Genomic DNA, 15,958 nt, shown 5'->3' with positions numbered 1-15,958 from the left:
TTAATGTAATTAATGAATCCATGAATTCTTCCATCAAGCAGAAAACCACGAGAGAGAAAGTCCAGCTATCAGATCGAGATCTTTGACACAACTAATAAATAATGCAGGTTAACTGGAATAGTTGACAGATACATATATCAGAGAAGACACTGCCAGGATGAAGTATTGATTTTCCTCTAAATCTGTCTAGAGAGAAAATATAAGCCAAAAAAAGTCTAAAAGTCTAAGTGAAAACACCAAGACTTAGTCAACATTTCATAAACCACATATATCTTTAATTGCAACATAACCACCAAGCCCTTTACTAAAGTTTTTAACTCATTGAATATTTTACTTTTGGAAACACAAATTAAAAATAGCCATTTGTACATAAGAGGTACCTTCTCTGATCCTGGCCTCCTTTAAAACTTCATAATCTATACTCCACAGGACGAGAACATTTTGTTTTTTGTCCCAGAACTAAAAAATTAAAAAATTTAAAAAAGACAGAGAAAGAAGTAACATTTTGCTTGTGCAGCTTGTCAACACATTTCCAAGGCAGGACTTGTTTTTGTTTATGGTGTCCAAGAGATAGGAGTCCTTACAACACTGACAAATACTGCAGCTGGTGGGATGACTCTCCTTTACTCCTTGTACATTATGACATATCCTGATGAGAACTTTAGCATTGCTTTACCGAATAAAATAGTAAATGAAACTAAAATATTGCTATGGCAACATTTAAAGCTACAGTAAACCCACTGTGCTAAATAGCACTGCTGCGCTACGTCCTCAATAACGAGCACGGGCTGAACTGACCCATATTAATTCAGCCACCACCTCCACCTGATAACAAAAGACATGCTTCGCGTGCCCTTCTTACGTAGTCCATAAGTTAGCAAAAACAAAACCACACATTCCTAAGAGCAATTTACCTCACCTGTGGTCCAGCGGACGGGTTTCGCCCAGTAGCTTTACCTCCAGTTGACGTTCCGTTTGTTTAACCCGCTGTAAATGTGTCCAGAATACAAGACTGCGTCAATTACTGGATTAAAGAAAAAGTTAAATATGTTAACAGAGAGAGAGCCTCACCTTCCAACTTTATTTACCTTGAGAGCTGGCTCTCTTGACAAATACGTAAATCTTTACACTCAAAAGCGACAGAGACTGTATATTAAAATAGCTTTTGCTAAAAGAATATTGCTATAATTCATATGTCGACATGTTGGGTGTTCTCCTTCTGACTCGCTCACAGTGAACTTCACAGGTGTCGTCTAATTAACATGACGTCACTCCACTTCCGTTGCACTGTCGGATAACCAGCAGGTCTTTCGAAATGGTACCCATTCGGGTCTACGACGTTGCTCACCTGAGAACCATGAGTTCTTCACCTCAAAGACCCTAAAAATAAACAAATGACTTAATTGTAAAGTGATACGAGAATAAGGTGGCTCTCTACCATCATTCTTTGTGCAATTGCTCAAGGTCAGAATGGACAGAAATTATGTATGACCCTCAGTTTTAATATTTATGACAAAAGTTCTTGGTTGGATTTTTAGTTTTTAATGCATGTGTCTGCGTTGATCTGTTGTATCTTTGGCTGTATGTTCTGGAAAGTTGTAGAGGTAAAACCTTGCCCCAGTCTAGAGCCTTTAGGACTCTTCAAGAGTTTATTATCTCTCCATTATTGCCCTGTATTCAGCTCCATCCATCTTCATATCAACTCCAACCAGCTTCCTTTTACCTGCTGGAGAAAAACTTTACCACAGCCTGCTGCTGCCACAACCATGTTTTACAGAGGTGATGATGTCTCAAGGTTGATGTGTAATGTTAATTCTCCTCCACAAAGTGTTTTGTATGACCAAAGCACCTTAACTGGAAATGGCTTTCCTCTTGCTGCTCCATTCAAGTAGTTCTTCTGTTAAATTCCCCACCTAGAAATACAAATCTAGAAATACAAATCTAGAAATACAAATCTAGAAATACAAATCTCAGCAGCTCTTCCAGAGTTAGTCTTTGCCCAGCCTGTCAGCTTGGGTTATTAATTGTCTTTCTTTGATTCATTTTAGGTACATTCTTAAGAGTAACTCGTAAGTTCCATACATTACTGTTTTAATACGTAAATTGTTGGGTTAAATGTAGTGTTTTAATTAAGTTTGTTTGTGGATTTATGACTTATTTTTTAATTAAACTTGTCAAACGTTTTGGTTGATTTTCATCAGCTCTGAATCATGAGGTGTACGCAGAGTTCCCATAGTAATTTCTTTTTATTCTAACATAGAGAGTTCCCTGAAAAGGAAAACAGTTCACTCTTTTGACTGATTGATTCGGAGCGTATTAATGGTTTCTGAATATTTGCATAATCCAATCTAGCTTATCCTAATTATACATTTAAACATGTTTAACAACATTTAAAAAGGTTTGCTGTGGCCACCCTTTTCCACCTACTTTTCATGTTTTCGCTCACTGGCCTTCCTCTCTGAAAAAGAAGCTCCATTCTTTGTCTGAACTGAATCAATATCCCATTACTGTGTTTTAGTGGGAAATGGCTTATAGGAAAGAAAGACCAAAAACATAATATATTATAGCAACACCAATCCATGGATGTGTCGTTTTGCTTCTCTCCTAAGCGGCCAAGTTGGGGTGGATTTGTTTGAAATGAGAACTTTTGAATTTAGAGAACATGAAAGTCTTAAAAAACCAAACAAAACAAAAAAAGAAAGAAAGAAAAGAAAGAGAAAAACCGATGATGACTGTACAAAGCTCCCCCGGTGCAAATCGACAGTGTGCTGATAAACGGCAACAAAAATCATCTCTGATTGATATGAGACACCGAGAGAGAAGTACGGTAGATCGGAAAAGGCGATGAAAGAAAAATCCATGCAACACAACTTGATGTTTTTTTTGTTTTTTTTTTATGTGCGTCTCTTTTTTTAATTGAAACCAGCTTCACTGAAAACAAACATGCAATATCACTGTACAAGCCAAAACCACAAATAAGTGTATACTCATTCAGATGTTGACCCAGTGTCGAGGATTAGCGGGCGGACAACACGCAGGCACACGCTTTCAGATGCTGTACAGAGACACGTACGCTCCGACTCTTTTGCTCTCCGACAAACACAGACTCACGCTCACAGTCATATGTACATATCACAGTGACTGATGGGTAAAGAGGATGTAGGAAGGAGGATTACACTGTTGCTCTGGTTCGACTGGAGATGAGAATGGCAGCACGGTTCCAGTGACGACAAGAGACGGAGGTGGGATGAGGATGCGAGTGGAAAATAAGACCTTTTTTTTATGTCAGCATCCTGATCTCTGTGTGCTGGCAAGATAACTCGAAGTAGTTAAGGAAAATTTTAAAAAGGCAAGGAATAGTCTTTTTTTTTTTTTTTTGCCAAATCCACACAATCTGTGCTACGTTGAAACGCATGGTATTACAGTATCATAAAAGCTGGGCTTGATAGTTTTACAAATAGGTTTGGGGTATTGCTTGGATTACATAACAACTGATATCACTGCTTTTGCTCGAGTGCATTAAGAATCGTGGAGAAAACATAAATAAATAATAATTAAAAAAACTGAAAAAAAGGCCACACTACAAATAAAAAATATCACTCCAAATCCAATAAATAAATAAATACTTCAAAATGTCATAGAAAATTCTGACATTACCCTTTTTTTTTTTTTCAAACATTTAATGGAAGTTCTGTCTACAAATGTTGAGATCATAAATATATTAAGTACTTTTAGTAACAGTTAGGTTTAGCTGGATTTATTTGGAATATCTCTTATATCTTTAAGCAAAAACTGGATTATAAACAGTAGGAAAGATCTCTGCAGAAATTCTATTTAATACTGCTCATATCACAATAGTTACGACACGATAAAATACTGCAAATTATCAAAACTGTACAGAAAATGTTACAGGTTTCTCTAAAATACATTTTCGCGTTTTGACGTGTGTGTGTGTGTGTGTGTGTGTGTGAGAAGAGAGAGGGATGCGAGTGACCTTGTCGGCGCTAGCCTCGGCTGCTAGGACACAGCCTGTCCCTCTCTAAATGATGGACTGATGGCGGTCAAAAGCCTCTCTCGTCACACTGACTGTTTGGCCCTCTGCTGCTCTGCTTTGGAGCAGCGGGGGTCACTTAGGTCCTTCTGCCTCGCCAGCAACTCAGCGCACCCTTCAGAAGCTGTGGAAGGCTGATGGCTACTATGAGTCTACGTGCAGCTGGAGACTCTTGAGTCTAGGAAGAAAGGAGAGTGCAGCGTCGCGAACCGGCTCAACAGAACGTCCCGATAGCTCATTCTTCTCCTCCTTCTTCTTCTTTTCTGTGTGCGTGTGTTTTTAAAAACATACTTCTTAAATATTCCTCGCGCTAATCTACGTTTACGGTTACAGGTGTTAGTGGCGGGCCATCACGCTGTAGGTTGTTTTGACTGGGTGAGTAAGCCTGTATTTTTGTTTTTTTTTTAGTGTGGAAGAGGACGCGATTAGGCCAGGAGATCAACGATGGCGGTAGTGTCTCATGAGGGGAACGATGCAGGACGGCGGTCCGGACAGCTTGAGGAATGGGTGCTGGATGAGCTCCTGGGCAGTGGCTCTCTGCGACGGCTCCCTCACCAGCATCATGTCCAGGAAGGACCGCAGCACCGACGATACCTGCAGGATGCAACACACTTGTTTTTTTTCTTCGCATTTTGATTTACCGTAAAGTAAACTGCAGTACGCTAATTACGGTTTTTAAAAGTTGGAAACACTTATGAGAGAACGTTCACTGACTAGAAAAGAGCTGCTTAGATTTGTTTTAGCGCAGAAATTTGGAGCTAAACAAGTAGGGCTCCAATTAGCACTCTACTGTGCTAATTAGCTCATTAGCACAGTAGAGCTAATGAAACCTTCATTCAATTTAGATGAAGTTCTAGCTTTGATCACTTACCTAACAACTAGGGCTGCACGATTTAAGGTCAACTTTACATTGCAATTGCAATGACAATATCCAATACGACCAAGTCACGTTTTCCACTGAACTCACCTACTTTTACTTCATCTCAAAGCCTCCACCAGTTTACAAAATCTTTTAAATGTTCTTTTATAAGGATTCTATTTTCACAATTACACATTTTCACAGCCTTACTGCCAAAAGCATTGCTAAATGTGGCCAAAAGTCATTCTACACTAATTAGCAGGTTGTTTTTTATCTTGTCACAGCTTGCATTAAACTCTTTAGTGTGAGATATTGCTACATTACTTTGGTTGATATGTTAAGCACATTTAAAGACTGTTAGACTACTTAAAAGGTTTATAATGTTGGCTAAATTGTGCACTGATCGGCATATTTTTGTGTCACTTTCCATTTTCTCCTAATCCCTTTCACCTCGTTTACCGTTACCATACTTCATTTACTGTTATTCCCGCTTTTGTTGAGTCTGAGTCAAATTCTGCTAATCCAATTGCTAAATGTTGCCAAATAAAACTGTAAACCAAACAAACAACCAGTGAACTTATTAACTACGTACTTCCATCTTTTCTTGAATAATCCTGCCCTGTTTCTTTCCGTACCTTGTGGGATTCCTTTAGCCGTGGGGGAAGGTTGTCTCGTATCCTCCTCATGGCCTGCAGAGGGGGCTCGTTAAAGTAAGGGGGTTCTCCGTCCACCATCTCGATCACCATAATGCCTAAAGACCAGATGTCCACCTTGACACCCAAAGAAACCGATGCGTTACTACTCACGAAACCCTCTCACAGCCAACCACCTCTGTGAAGGTACGGCAACACGGAGGCACATGTTCTGACCTCAGTCCCGTAAGGTATTCTTGAGATGACCTCCGGTGCCATCCAGTAGGGAGTGCCCACAAGAGATTTCCTCTTCGGCACCTCTTTGGAAACTTGGGCACAAAAGCCAAAGTCTGACAGCTTGATCTGCAAAACACACACACACATGCAGATATGCTACCAGGACATGTAGTGGGAAATATATTAGATCAGAATTATCCTGACCCCATGTGATGAAGAGCTTCGAGAGAAGACACTAATCTCTCCTATTAGCAGTTAATTATGCCTCAGTTAATCATGTCTTATCAAGTAGTTAGGAGGCATTATGTAGGATTTAATTACTCGGGCACGAGTTGTAATTGATGAATGAGTGAGTTTCTCACACTGCCTGCATACAAGTGAAGAACAGCACCCACGAAGCAGGTCAGAGTGCATTAATGTCGATAAGTGGCCAAAGCCTGGAGTACCTTTAAGGACAAACTGCTCGATTGCCTGAAAAGATTGTGTGAACTGCACTTACCCTGCCGTCGCTGGTCAGCAGGATGGAGTCGCTCTTTATGTCTCGGTGAATGACGCCCTGTGTGTGCAGGTAGGACAGAGCTCTCAGCACCGACAGACACACGGTCGCAATCTGCTCCTCGTTCATCCTGCAGGAAGCAAACGCAGCTGTAGGCGCGGGTCGGTAACCAGACCACAAAGGTGGAAGAAAAAAGCTTCGCATTCAATACTGTAACGGTTTTACGTCATAACTCTGCAGATTTCAGCACTTTGAATCAGATGCCAAGTGATTCAGTTGACAAAGTTACTATCCACATTTCTGTTACGCAGGTGACAGAGGGCTGGCTTCGTGAGCTAATGCCTGAGCTAACACTTGCTAATGTCATCTTCTTATACCTCTATGTATTCCACAGAGAGCAGAACATTTCATCAAGTCATTTGTTGTTGTGTGGTGTCGGACAGCTATAATTGGTCAGACGTTTGAAGTGGGCATGCTGCATGCACCGAAGCTGAAAAACGGTCATGTTTTGAGTTTGAATGAACTTGGTCTTGCCATCTTGAGTAACAAAAAACTTCCACACCTCCTGCAGAGGCACTAACTTTATTGTAAAATACAGCTAATCTGAAATCTGCCAAGGAAATCCAAATGACTCAAAGTAATATTAATGTTTTTCTTGTTTTTAGAAATTAATCTAGTGCTATAAAATCAACAAATATTTTTATATTGGTTACTGAGAAGGGTATCAATCATTTTTGACATGCCATGTGACATAATATGAATATTATGACTATTATCTTTTTTGAGAAACTCCTGATTTTCCAAAAGAAGCGTCTTTGTTGAATAAAAATAATCTGCCATGGGTTGAGTGTATACATTTTCTCCTGAGAACAAAACCCTGTAAATGTAATTTTGGGCATAACTGTGTGAAATATCAGGCTGCATATAATGTTGCCTTGTAGGAAAAATGTCCTAGATTTGAATCCAGGCTTTGTTTTGGTCTGCATAGAGTTAGCAAAACAGCAACTTTGCAACAATTTTGTTGTAGTTTACTCAAGTCATACCATACATTGCTTAACCCATCAGAAAAATTACACTTTTTATAAAAAAGCAAATATTTTATCAATTTTTTAAATTAGTGACTAACAGAACACATCTTTAGACTTGAAAGTCTTAATTTTAAAGTCCTTTAAAAACCGAACATTAGCCGAACAAAGAGATGGGGTTTAGAGATGCAGTTTGTTAGACATCCCCCTGTAGCCTAGAGCGGCTGCAGCCATGATGTTCAAGCAGGCAGGAGGGTCCCATATGGAGAGACAGGGCGATGCAGTTCATCTGACTGAGCCCACACAGCCTCACTGAACATTAACATCCAGACCCAGCTGGCCTGGCCATCCTGTGCCTTTGCTGAGGGATTGCGTGCTGATCTCTCCTCGTTTATATTTGTGGAAAACTCTACGAAGGGACACGCAGATGCGTTGCGCCCGTATGTGCGCGCAAATACAGTGCGTACTCTTCTCCTCCAAACTGTGAAAGGATTTACTCAAAAGAAGAAAAAGTTTCATTGTGACAAACATGCGCACAGACACAAATGTTTTAACCAGGCACACACATATCGTCTAGCTTGACGCAGATTTCTTTCCTTCTTAATTTTTGTTGTTGTTATTTTATTTCAGTCACACATGTATGCTTTTCCAATCACAGGAGTTTAATGAGCTCTCAGAAAATAGAGGGGAAAAAAACACCATCTGGTTAACTTAAAACGAACAGGATTGAGAGGAGTATGCAAAAACAAATCACCTCTGCAATCTCCCCCCCCAGCCTCCACTCATACTCTCCCTCTTTAGCACACACACACACACACACACACCCACCCACTGGTGAACAGTGGAAAAACATGTTCACTGAAAAAGGAAATTGTTTGACAATGTGGAAAACAACTTTAATGAGCCTGGAAAGCTTGTGAAGGAGAAAGAGAATAACACATGGATGAAAAAAAAGCAGCTTATTATATAGATTTAAAATTAAAAAACTCATTAAATGAGTAAAATTCTAATTGAAATCTACACTATGATATTTAATTGTGCCACTGGTAACATGACTGAAAGAATGTGTGCGTGCGGGTGGGTGGGGGTGTGTGTGTGTGTTACACTTGAGTGTGTAAGCTGGCTGCCAAGAGCAGAAGAAACTGATGAGGGCACAATGTGCAACCTGCAGCTATTATTAAAGCAACAAAGAGCTTCACAGAAACACTGGGAAGATTTCAGTTGGACTGAAAATACACTACAATATACATAAATGTTTTTAATTTACTCTTATAGTTTTCATCAAAACTCCATTAGGTAAAATCATTCAGTATTTCAGAGAGTGCAGTAAATCTAAGAATGATAAATAATTCCTCAGATGTATGAGATTTGTTGAGATTTTTGTTTTTGGTTCACTGAAACAACCTCCAAAAATAAAGTTCAGAGAGAGTGAGGTAATGTTTTTTTGTTTTTTTTTTCACCAGTCTCTCCATCAGTATTCCCAGAAGCACTCATGTGTGCCTAAACTTTCTCCTTTACACACACACACACACACACACACACACACTCGACACACAAACAGGCAAACATCTGCGTGGGAGAGCGTTCAAAGTCCTTCACGGCAGCAGTGGCGCTCGGCCCCAACAAAGCGTGTTATTAGCAGCCGACACCGTGGAGCGTTACTGCTGACACTCAACGCAAATGACTGTAATTACACACCGAGCACAAAGTAAGCTTAAAACAATGAGGAAGGCCGCTTAGAAACACAACTCAGCTACACTATCACTATTTAGAAAGTTGGTGAGTGGGGAAAAAAAAATTCTTCTTAAACTGTTGAGCCGGTTTTGGATTGAACTTATCCACCTTTATTATGTTTCCTAATATGTCCTCCAAATAGATTGGATGGACATTTCCAGGTTTCTATGGTTTGAACTAGAAACCTGAAACCAGTTTCTTTTAGGGTTCAGTTACATTCTTTTTAAAGTTGTTTTCTTACATTTTTATGTGAAAAAGTACTATAGGACATTTACCAATTTGATTGAAAACCATAATCAAATTTCCAGTAGTTATTATTGCCAAATTAAAGAAAATTACAATGGAAATGAAATAAAATGAAATGTGTAACATAATCTGCTTTTCAGCTACTCTAATTTTTTTTTTTTATTCCTTTATTTAATCAGGTAAACTCCGTTGAGATCTAGATCTCATTTTCAAGGGGGACCTGAAACAAACTTCGAACTTCGAACTTCAAAAATCGAACCCCGGTCTCCCGCGTGACACGCAGGGATACTCACCACTGTACTAACGAGGAGAACATGACTGAAATAATAATTCCTGAAGTGAGTTAACATTTAGCCAGATGTCTAAGGACTTTTAGTATTACCTGCTTATAGTAGGACAGCAAAAATATTGAATAATATATTTAATCATATTATCCAATATGATTAATATTGAATAATATTCAATATATTCAATATACTTGTACCTCCTCTATTTTCATAGTCTCATTCTCAAGGCAAACTTTTATACACTTCAGTTCAAAATGACTTCCAGGTAAAATAGTGAAATAAAAAGATTACTTTAAACCTTAAAAATGTTGGTTAGAATGTCAAGATGCAACTTCTACTACTTTTCTATTACAACTGTTACTACTAATAACACTTAAGGTGCAGATAAACCAATTATGCTGCTGGCTTTACTCAAAATATTTCACTTTTCTGGCTCCAAAAAAACCAAACATAAATAAATAAAATGATGGTGGAGTACATTTACTGATATTAAGCCTCAAACCAAAGCTCTTCACATGTCAGCAGTAATTTTTAAGCCGCATTTATGAAGCGTGTTTGGTTACCTGGTGTGAGTCACGATGTCGGTGAGCGCCCCGCCCTCCAGGAACTCCATGACCACCCACAGCTCGTCTCCCACCAAGTAACTGTTGTACATGTCCACAACGTTTTCATGATGATAGTCCCTCATGATCACCACCTTCAACAGAGAAGGATGGAAAAAGCTGCGTGTAAATTACCTGCTAAAGAAGTCACGTATTCAACAATCAATGTCAAATCCATTGCAATAAACTACAATTTATTTGAATTTTCACAAGTGAAAATAAAATATGTTCTAAAAAACATCTTACAGTTTTGCCATTTAATAACTATAACTTGTAATTTACTGGGTAAAATGTAACGTTTCCCTTCTGATGCAGGTTTAACCTTGATGGGATTACATTCAGAAATAATAGGATTACATGGGAACCAACACGGTCTTCATCCATGCACCCGGACTCTCTGTCTCTCCAGAACACAGAACCGGTCTGTAGGTCCACTTCAGTCTCCATGTAACATTACGGCCACTGAGCAGTTTGTGACGACTTATACGTATACAAGAAAAACAAAAATAAAATTCCAGTTAAGTCCACTGTGTGCACGCACATCTCTGAATAAATTACTCGCTTAAGACTTTCGGAGTAAACACTTGCTCAATTTGCAAATAAATGCAATTACAGATACAGAAATGTCTTAGTAATTGAATTGCCTTCGCTATATTTAAAAAAAAAAAAAAAAAACAGTGGTGAGATTAACTACTTTTTTTTATTACCTGACAAAAGAGATTTATTTTTTGTGTGTTCCACACAAAGTAGCACGTTTAATGACGCTACACAGACCAGCTCCAGTTCTGCTGCTGCTGCTTATTTAAGACGTCAACAATCTGTGACAAATAATAGCCGTGCAGGAATCCAAAATGAAACCATTAAATTCCTCATGGAAACGAATCTATTGGGATAATCCCCCATGAACATTACAAAGTTAGCAGTAAGGTTGAGCCGTGTCAGTATATGTTTCCCCCCCGCCCCCACCTCGTTAAAGAGCAGTTCTCTCCGCTGCTGTTTTCTGAGATCCATCTTCTTGACCGCCACCTGCTTGCCGCTGTGCTTCTCGCTGGCGATGCACACGATCCCCGTGGAGCCCTCGCCAATCTTGATGAAGTTGTCCAGGTATTCCCGAGGGTCGCCTGTTGGCGAGCAAAGCCTTTTCTTTAAAAAAAAAAAAAGGAAAAGAAAAAATCCCCACTCCGAGGAAGCCACAGTATCCATCTGTGCTTCCGTGCTTCTTTTCTGGTGTTCTCACCTGGGTTGACCACCAGCTGGAGTGCAGCTCTGAACTGCTCATGGGAGACTCTGGAAGGCTGCGTGTCTGAGCTTGACCCCCACGAAGGAGGAGGATAAGCTCCTGGGGGTATGTAAGGGGATGAAGGCTGCGAGTAGGCCCCCTGGATGAACGCAGACACATTCACATGCAAATCAAGACAAAACAAAAAGAATAAAGACACTTTGCTTTTGTAATTTTGGTGGGATTCTCTTTTTAAAGAAAGTTCTGAGCACAGAAAGAAAAAAAGAAGCCAAAATTAGACTTGTGAGTTGATACCATAAATAGGGTTTCCGTAGGTTTCGCCAACTCACTTTTAAATGTCTTCAAAGGCACTTTTGAGATCATCATGAATTAAATTTAAAACATATATCTTCACAGAAATGTACAAACCTGGCCCAGCCAACTTGTGGCAAATTTACACTTGGCCATGCTAGCTAGTGTTTTTGCATCCGCCGTCTCGGATCAGAAAAATGCAATGAAGACGTCCGACTGCGACTCAAACTTTTTCCAGACAGAAAAAAAGACATACAGATCAAATCCCTCTGTCAAGACAAAACTCGGGGCCTGTAACTGACATATTAAAGGCTAACTTGCTTTTCTTTATGAATTTAAGAAATTTAAATGAGAAACCTCTGGAGATGATTTTACATAGATTAAAATCAAGAAAATTGTGAGCAACCCTGATCCTTTTCAGGAAATTATCTGAGAAAACCAGAGTGTCTTTAATCAGAGGCTCTCCGCTGTAACACAGACCTCTACAGGAGATCTTTTGTGCAAACAACCATCGCCCTCCACAATAACTTTTTGAAGAATTGACATGAGTTAAAACAAGATTTAATTTCCCTTTGGGATCAATAAAGCATTTGTGAATTTGAACTGAATTTGAATCTTAAGGTCTTCATTTTAGATACATGATTTTAAGACTTTTAAAAACTCTTTAAGGATGTGTGTGTGGGCACCCCAATGAAAATTCCTTTTCGGTCCTAAATTGGCAGGAAATGATCGCCACATTTAAAAAAAAAAGAAAAAAGGGAAAAAGTTATTTCAGTTTATGCTGTTATTATTATTATTACACAGTCAATAAATGTTACTTATACTTAAAAGCGCGTTTTTGTCAGAAGACCAGACCGTACTGTACCTGCGGGGTGTACGGTGGGCTGGGCTGGGAGGGAGGATGGTGGTACGGAGAGGGCTTGTAATGGTGAAACATGGGGGGGTAAGGGAGGTGTGCTGGTGGGTAGCCGGGCAGCTTGTTGTGGCTCTGAGGTAGCTTGAGAGGCCCTCGAAGGTAGGTGTCAGCACCTGCGACTTGGGGACTTTCGTCACGCGACGAACGCTCATAATCACCCTGAAAGAAAAGGGCCAATGTCGGTGATTTAAACCTAACATACAGATGAAAAGACAATTCATAACGGGGATCTTCATGATGTTTGACTGACTCAGTCAGACATGTTTAAATATTAAATTTTTAAAAAATGTGGAAAGGAGTATTGGAATAGAAGTATCATACAAAGTTACAAATTGTTGCAGAACAGGTGACTTACCAACAAACCGTACAGCATTCCACTGGAGCCTGAGGTAGAGTGAAATAGGTTGTTTTTTTTTTTTAATGTAAATTACCTAATAAATGTCTGGATATGGCTAGATGAAGAAAATGTAAAGCATATATAAAAGTGTGATGCGTTTTAAGCATTCGTGTACGTGAGACGAGTTTAAAGAAAAAAAATATGGGAATTCATATGACAAATATTAGCCACAAAGACCACACGGTGAAAAAAGTGAAGGCGCTGAGAGTCTCAGACTAAATTAAATTACGTACGCCACACCTTCCAGGAATGATGCTCGACCGGCATTTTTCTTTTCTTTTTTTTTTTTTCATTCTTCACAAGTATACTGAGAGTAAATTAAAAAGCCCTCTGTCCTCCCCTTTATTGGGTTCCTTCTGTGCCATTTGTCTTTACCCTGACACATATACACTCCCACATGTGTACAGACAGGGCAGGAGGAGGAGGCCTGATGTGTTGGGATGGTGTATAATTACATGGACTCTTTCAATCAATCAGTGCGAGGCAGGTGTTGGAGGGGGAGCCGGGAGCCCCCCGTTACTTATTTGCCCCCCTCAGTCTCCTCCCCAGCCTCACCCGGAGTCGGCCGGCGCTGTAAGCTGGCTGTCAGCCAAGGGTCTCCTGATCCATGTTGGTTAAACGCACATTAATCTGAGTTTGGCAGGGTAATCAACAACCCAACTCAACTGTGAAATTGAATTCCGCGGTGGAACATCGTTCGGCCAGTTTTATGCTAAGGCTGCAGAAAGGGAAAGTGCCGCAACATCAATTTGTCACCGAGAGCTGCCGCACTGAGCTCTCACACTCCGGCACGAAACACGGAGTCAGAGAGAGCGGAGAGGAGACTCCATGCTGTCTACGATTACATCCCAAACAGCTCCCAACAATAGCGGAGGAAAGAGAAGGATTTACTTTCGGGTGTGGGGGCGTGAGTGGGCTGACGGAGAGAAAAAGAAGAAATGGTTGCAGAGGGAAGAGAAGGATGGGCTCTGCTACTCCTCCCTCCCCCTCATTATTCCTTTTTGAGCACGATCTTAAACAATCAAAGAAAACATTAAGCGCATTAACTCTCACATTGTCATCATTTGGAGAAGAACTCCAAATGTTGCTACTGTAATGCTCTAAATAGGAAAATGCCATGTCAGCAGTTTTATAATAAGCCTTTATATCTATGGAACTTCTTAAAGTTTTGGATTTAAACATTATTTTGTGCCCTCAAATGAAATTAGAAACATTATACCTTTGCTGCACAAAATGTGCAGCAAAGGTATAATGCCTGTGCAAAAATAAATGGATAAATACAAATGCCCAAACTTGCGTTGCGTCGATAAACAGCAAAGACAAGGAAAAACTGAAAAATGACCTTCTCCCGAATCACTTTTCTGCTACTATTGCATTCTCTCTGGCTGTTTCTCCTCAGAGTGGCTATGTACTGAGGCGCACAGGTTAAATGGGTTTTCGCTGCAGCACCCTGGGATCTGCATCAGCAAACCCAGTTTTCCCTCTCCGCCGCCCGACTTACTGTGAGGAAGGTAGGTGAGCTGTGATAACGATAATAATGAGCATAATGAGGCTTCGATCGCTTCGAAGAGTGATGCGGAGACTTCACACACCTTACGAAATGACCACTTTTCTCTCGCTCATAATCATATTTTACCCCCTGATGTTACAGCAATTTGGCTGTTTTCTACTAGAGGAAAATATAACTCCTCATGAGATTGGCTTGGAACAGTTCGTTCAAAGAAAAGACGGTTACTTTAGGACCCAATATTGAGATACTTTGTTATTTGTGAAAGGCGATTTCTGGATTTGCTACTGCAATTTACAACCATTATTCAAGAATACTTCATGTATTCTTGAAGTACATACGAGAATACTTCTTGTCAAAGTGAAGTCTGTGTAGCAAAGCGCTATCCTGTTGCTCTGAGCAGGTGACCTTGTCTTGTAAGTTTAAGCTATTATTATGGATGTGAAGGTAGTAAACTCAAATGTCTAAAAATGGTCATTTTGATTCGTCATAATTACGTTAAAGGGATTTCAAATATTAATGATGGATGTGCGGCCTTTCAAATTAAGAGTCCGATTTTGACTCGCCAAAATATAACTGGTATCTTAAATTATTATTCCTACTAGTAAGACTGTGAATGCAGATACCTTAAGTTACCTTTCGAGAGAGTCAAAGTGTGGCTTCAAAATGCATTTTCAGATATCTGGGATGTAATTACGTACAGTGAGATGAAGCCGATTTTATGTTAAAACTGCCTGCCGTAAGCTCGTTGTAGGAAGCAGAAGGGGCGATGCCGTCCAAGTGGTATAAGCTTGGTTTTGCACAGCACAGCCACGCCTAGTGGACAGAGGTTTCTGTTTTAGTCCCTTCTCTTCAGTCTCCTTTTAACTGATTCAACTTTATGAGAAACATTTGAACATGCATATTTTCAATTTCTAACAATTTAAACATGTTCTTTTCGTTTTAAGCAATGCAATAGTTACTCTTTTACAGTATAGTAACTCAGTTACTAAGTGGGTAAATTAGTTATACAGTCGTTACCAGTTTTGTTGTTGTTGTTTTGTTTTTTTAAGTAACTAGTAACTATAACTAATTACTTTTGAAAGTAGATTGTCAAACACTGAATATTAATAGGGAAGAAAAAAAAGGGATTCTTTGTTTTTGTTGTTTAAATAATGTTGTTAAATTCTTGTCTGGTCTTGTTGTCCTGAACCTAACATCCTGTATAGTCTGGTCTTCTGAGCCAGTTGTATTGTCACACCTACCATATACTCAAACATGAGTGGACATTTCCTATTGACAATTATATTCACTACAATGTAAATACATATCTGCTCTATATCTAGTTCTATGTATTCTCAACATGACATTGGTATAACTACATTGCTACTGCGCCACTTCCTTACAGATGACATGCTTGTGTGAATGGACCAAAAAACAATCAACCGAATCTAAAGTT

The 15,958-nt window shown here is 39.6% G+C and overlaps 1 protein-coding gene across 4 annotated transcripts in view; it reads right to left on the bottom strand.

Annotated features, from left to right (window-relative positions):
• Positions 1-3,326: 3,326 nt before the first annotated feature.
• pak5 (p21 (RAC1) activated kinase 5) overlaps positions 3,327-15,958 on the bottom strand; it is a 72,574-nt gene continuing 59,942 nt past the window's right edge. For all 4 annotated transcript variants that reach the window (XM_023347631.1, XM_023347629.1, XM_023347630.1 and 1 more), the window contains 8 exons: positions 12,566-12,775; positions 11,407-11,548; positions 11,136-11,290; positions 10,131-10,264; positions 6,279-6,405; positions 5,780-5,905; positions 5,546-5,680; positions 3,327-4,645 (listed from right to left, as the gene is read on the bottom strand). In XM_023347631.1, the coding sequence (XP_023203399.1) occupies positions 4,490-4,645; positions 5,546-5,680; positions 5,780-5,905; positions 6,279-6,405; positions 10,131-10,264; positions 11,136-11,290; positions 11,407-11,548; positions 12,566-12,775 (1,185 nt within the window). In that variant the 3' untranslated portion in view covers positions 3,327-4,489. The remainder of the gene's footprint in view (positions 4,646-5,545; positions 5,681-5,779; positions 5,906-6,278; positions 6,406-10,130; positions 10,265-11,135; positions 11,291-11,406; positions 11,549-12,565; positions 12,776-15,958) is intronic.

Source organism: Xiphophorus maculatus, chromosome 15, assembly GCF_002775205.1.
Source record: "Xiphophorus maculatus strain JP 163 A chromosome 15, X_maculatus-5.0-male, whole genome shotgun sequence".
Lineage (NCBI taxonomy): Eukaryota > Metazoa > Chordata > Actinopteri > Cyprinodontiformes > Poeciliidae > Xiphophorus > Xiphophorus maculatus.
Note: the sequence above shows the minus strand (reverse complement) of the source record. Positions and strands in the feature narration are given on the sequence as shown.